General features: G+C 47.8%; 1 protein-coding gene across 1 annotated transcript; it reads right to left on the bottom strand.

Moving 5' to 3' along the window:
* Positions 1–1,294: 1,294 nt before the first annotated feature.
* On the bottom strand, positions 1,295–1,813 carry ASCL4 (achaete-scute family bHLH transcription factor 4). Its single transcript, XM_032416519.1, has one exon. It carries the CDS (start codon positions 1,811–1,813, stop codon positions 1,295–1,297), a length of 519 nt encoding a protein of 172 aa, XP_032272410.1.
* Between the last annotated feature and the right edge of the window lie 2,381 nt (positions 1,814–4,194).

The following is a 4,194-nucleotide window of genomic DNA, read 5'->3' as shown; positions in this document are numbered from 1 at the left end:
TCTTCATATGTCAACAAGCATTTGACTTATCTACTGAATTTCATAATTGTCTCTAAGACAAAATTGACTAAAATTAAATGTTTTTCAAAGACCAAGAACAAAGCCAAAGTCACTAGATAATTTCCGCATACCTAGAGGCCCTCATGATGATGAAAGTTTGAGAACATACCAACTTCAGTCCACCCTCTTCATTTTTTTTTTTTTAGATTTTATTTATCCATTTGACAGAGAGACAGCAAGAGAGGGAACACAATCAGGGGGAGTGGGAGAGGGAGAAGCAAGCTTCTCCTTGAGCAGGGAGCCCGATGTGGGGCTCGATCCCAGGACCCTGGGATCATGACCTGAGCTGAAGGCAGACGCTTAACCTACTGAGCCAGCCAGGTGCCCCAGGCCACCCTCTTCAACCATCTACACATTTCTTTTTTTTTTTTTTTTAATCAGGGGTGTCACTTTAACTTAACCAAAGGTTAGATGGAGTGAGAACTACAGAGAGAGATGGAAAGAAAAGGAAAATAAAAAAACAGCGGACAGAAACGACTGAGAAGTTTTCATCCAAATCTGATTACTTCCTCAACGCTATGAAGTGTCCAAACAGCCACTTTTGGATAAAGCTGGCAGTATCAAAATACGGCCCTGGTGTTCTCGAGCACCGCGGTGCACGTACTCAGCCAAGGGCACGCGCTGGTCCAGCAGGCCCTGGCAAATGGGCGTTTGCTCAAGCGGCAGCTTGGAGTCACCTTCACCCAAAGTGACAGTGTCAATTAAATTTCAAATGCAATTCTCAAAGGAAAGCATGCAGGAAAACGTTCCTCTCGTCCTAAGGGCTGTCATTTATTTATTTATTTGGAAAGTTCTCCGTTGGTTAAGGTTGGATTTAATTCGATATTCATGTACATATTGTACCCACACCGCGGGCTGTGGGAAATTCCTGTCGTTGTCGCCCTCTTGAGTTTTTAGAATAATGAGGTGCTCAGAATCCGGTACCGTGTGCACTTGAGAAGGACCGTAGAATTTCCGTAATAAGCACCTTTGAGTTTGCAGGCGCATAACCAATAAGGGGGGTGGGGGGAGGAGGGCAACCAGAATGTCAAAATACACCCCCCCGCCCACCCCGTAAAACACGCATTTCTTCTTCCTAAGATTTAGTTCTGGAGAAAAAAAGCGAGAGCAAAAAAATGCAAACCACCCTGGGAGAGACTCTTCAGCCCGACTCCTGGGGCGCGCAGGGCGGGGGGCGCGCAGGGGAGGGGGCGCGCAGGGGAGGGGGCGCGCGGGGGGCCGGGCCGGGCGCTCGCTAGCTGCCCGCCTCCTCGGGCTCGCTGCAGGGCGAAGGCGCCGACGAGGCCTTGGACTCGCCGTCGCTGTTGCACTCGGCCGGGCGCGGAGTGCGGGCGCCGGCGGGGCCCTCCTGCCCCCGGCCGTGGCGCTCCAGCAGCTCCTGGAGGTGCCTGATGTAGCCGATGGCGGCGCGGAGCGTCTCCACCTTGCTGAGTCGCCGGTCGGCCAGCTCCCGGGGCAGGTGGTCTCGCAGGCGCGCGTAGCCCTCGTTCACGCAGCGCACCCGCTGCCGCTCGCGCTCGTTGCGCCGGCGGAGGAAGGCGGGCTCCAGGGCGCCCTCCAGCGGCAGGGGCCGGCAGGGCGGCCTCGCGGCGCAGCCCCCGGGGGCCCGCGGCCCACACGCGGCGTCCAGACGCCGGGAGACCGTGAGCGGGTCCCTGAGAGGGAGGCGGGGCAGGGTCCCCGGCAGGTCCGGGGGCACGGTGAGGAGGTGGTACGGCGAGGGCAGCAGGCCGGCCGGTTTACGTTTCTCCATTCCCTCGCCGAAAAGCAAACAGATCAACCCAAGAGACTAATCTCTTAGAAGATGAGACTTAAAATCTTCGAAGCGTAGATCATCTGCTGGTCCATTCAGATGGACTTTAAAGAAGTGTCTGGTTCCAGGACAGGCTTCAGGGAAACTCTGCATGATTCCCTAAATTCATTGCACTCCTCGATCATTTATAAAGCTCCAGACGGAGGTGATAGGCAAAGATTTGGGACCCCCTAATCCACACTTCAAACCCTGTCTTCCCCTCTGATCTTCGTATTTCAACAGATAACAAAAGGGATGCCTCTGCTCGGCCCCTTAGCCTGGAAATGTGAGCGTACACCAAACAGGGTAATCTTTCAAAGTCACCCAAGCTTTTCAATTACTGTAATCCACCGCTCTGGGTCTTCAAGAGTATAGGAATCTTCCAGGTTTCAAAAGAGCCCCTCCCAGGAACCCACAGATCTGGCGGCTGAGCGAAAGTTTACCAGAGGCTTTCTCCTTGAAAATCAAAACTTGACTGCCCTTTGTGGTTTCCGGCGTCCAGGGCTAATGGAAAGAGCTTTCAGACTGTTTGCAAACTTACCCTTGCTCTTCCATTTCTGTGGAGGTGGAGGGAAGACCTCATCAAAGGAAAGACTGCTCCCTTGTGGTTATAAGATGTGTCAAGCAAAAGGGGACCTCAGGGGAGGCTTGAGGGTTTACTTCTCCAAAACCCAATCTTTAAAAAACCCCATTAGACGTTTTTCGAAGAGACGAGGAAAGGAATATACCTTAGCAACGAAGATAAGGGTGCGAGTATTACGCTCCTGCGTATGGGGAACGCAGGACGTTTCATGTGTGTGTGATACTTTTATTTAAGAGCACATCAAAAGGTTGAACAGTAACAAACACTTTTAGCCAGTCATTTCTCACAGTGCTTACTGTAAACACAGGTTAAACACTGCTTCCCGACCTCTTCTAATCCCACCCAGGATATAAGACCATTTTTCCATAGTGCAAAAAGTGTATTTCTATTGTATTCTTCTTTTTGTCTTAAAAACAAAGATGCAATTTATTTTCTCCCTTGGGGGCAGGTGAAGAGCCCCAATTCCAGGGATAAAGGATGATGGCTTTGAAGACTTGTCTTTTTAACACACCACCAAAAAAAAAAAAAAAAAAAAAAAAGAATAATTAATCCATCTGTGTTGGTGAAAGGCTTTGAAGATGAAAGTGTCATTAAAAATCCAACAGTACTGGTTAATGTCAAAAAATGTGTTATCACACTGAAAATCAGATTTCTTGTTCTGCAAACCCAGCACATTAAAGGCAACTTCTACTTTTAAAAGTCCAACTTAAAAACAAGAAGCAAATACCCCTGACATTTATGATCAGACTTTCTCCCTATTCCTCAGGAGTCAGGGTGTTGCCCTGACATGTGTTTTTTTTTTTTTGACAAGTGCTACCCTAAATGATCTGCCTGAAGCACCTGGAAAAACACCTCCATCAAGGCAAATAAAATAGAAATAATTACTCCTTTTAGGCATAAGTTAGTCACATTTAAAAAACTCCCTATGAGGCTTGTACCAACAACCTAAGGTGTCACCTTGATTTCTCAGTAGAGTTGAGAACAATCCAGAGAAAGCCCTTCCGGCTGGGAGACAAGCCCACCAGAGAGGTAGAAAGACTATTAGACCACAAGGTGCTTTGGACCATGTTAAGGATTTTGCCTTTGTTCTAAGAGTGATGGGAAATTCATGAGGTGTTTTAAGCAGAAAGGTGACAATGTAAGATTTTGTTTGTCAAAAACATCACTCTGCAGACTGGAGAGTAGACAGGAGAGGGAGGAAAGGGCAAACAGATAAGAGATACCATATTTCATCCTCAGATTGGAAAATGTAAATGTAAAAATTGCTAACATCAAGGGCAGGCAGGAATTTGGGGAAGGGGCAGAAGCATAAATCGCTACAAGCTTTTGGGAAAGTAACTATTAAAATTAATACTGTACCTCACATGTCCTTTGACTCAGAGATCCTACATAGATAAATGCACCGACGTGAATTTATATGTACAACATTACCTACTGCAGCATTGTTTGTAGTGATTTTTAAAAGGAAAAAAAGGAAACAGCCTGAATGTCCATCAATAGAGGGCTAATACTTCAAGAATATGTTATTATTAAAAAATAATGAGTTGGGGCGCCTGGGTGGCTCAGTCATTAAGCGTCTGCCTTCGGCTCAGGTCATGATCCCAGGGTCCTGGGATCGAGCCCCACATTGGGCTCCCTGCTCAGTGGGAAGCCTGCTTCTCCCTTTCCCACTCCGCCTGCTTGTGTTCCCTCTCTCGCTGTGTCTCTCTCTGTCAAATAAATAAATACATAAAATCTTTTAAAAAAATAATGAGTTAGA

Source organism: Phoca vitulina, unplaced genomic scaffold (genome assembly GCF_004348235.1).
Source record: "Phoca vitulina isolate PV1807 unplaced genomic scaffold, GSC_HSeal_1.0 scaffold19, whole genome shotgun sequence".
Lineage (NCBI taxonomy): Eukaryota > Metazoa > Chordata > Mammalia > Carnivora > Phocidae > Phoca > Phoca vitulina.
This window is presented reverse-complemented; position numbering and strand designations above follow the sequence as displayed.

Excerpts from the sequence above, each read along its gene's own strand:
- ASCL4 (XM_032416519.1), bottom strand. The coding sequence starts at position 1,813 with ATGGAGAAACGTAAACCGGCCGGCCTGCTGCCCTCGCCGTACCACCTC.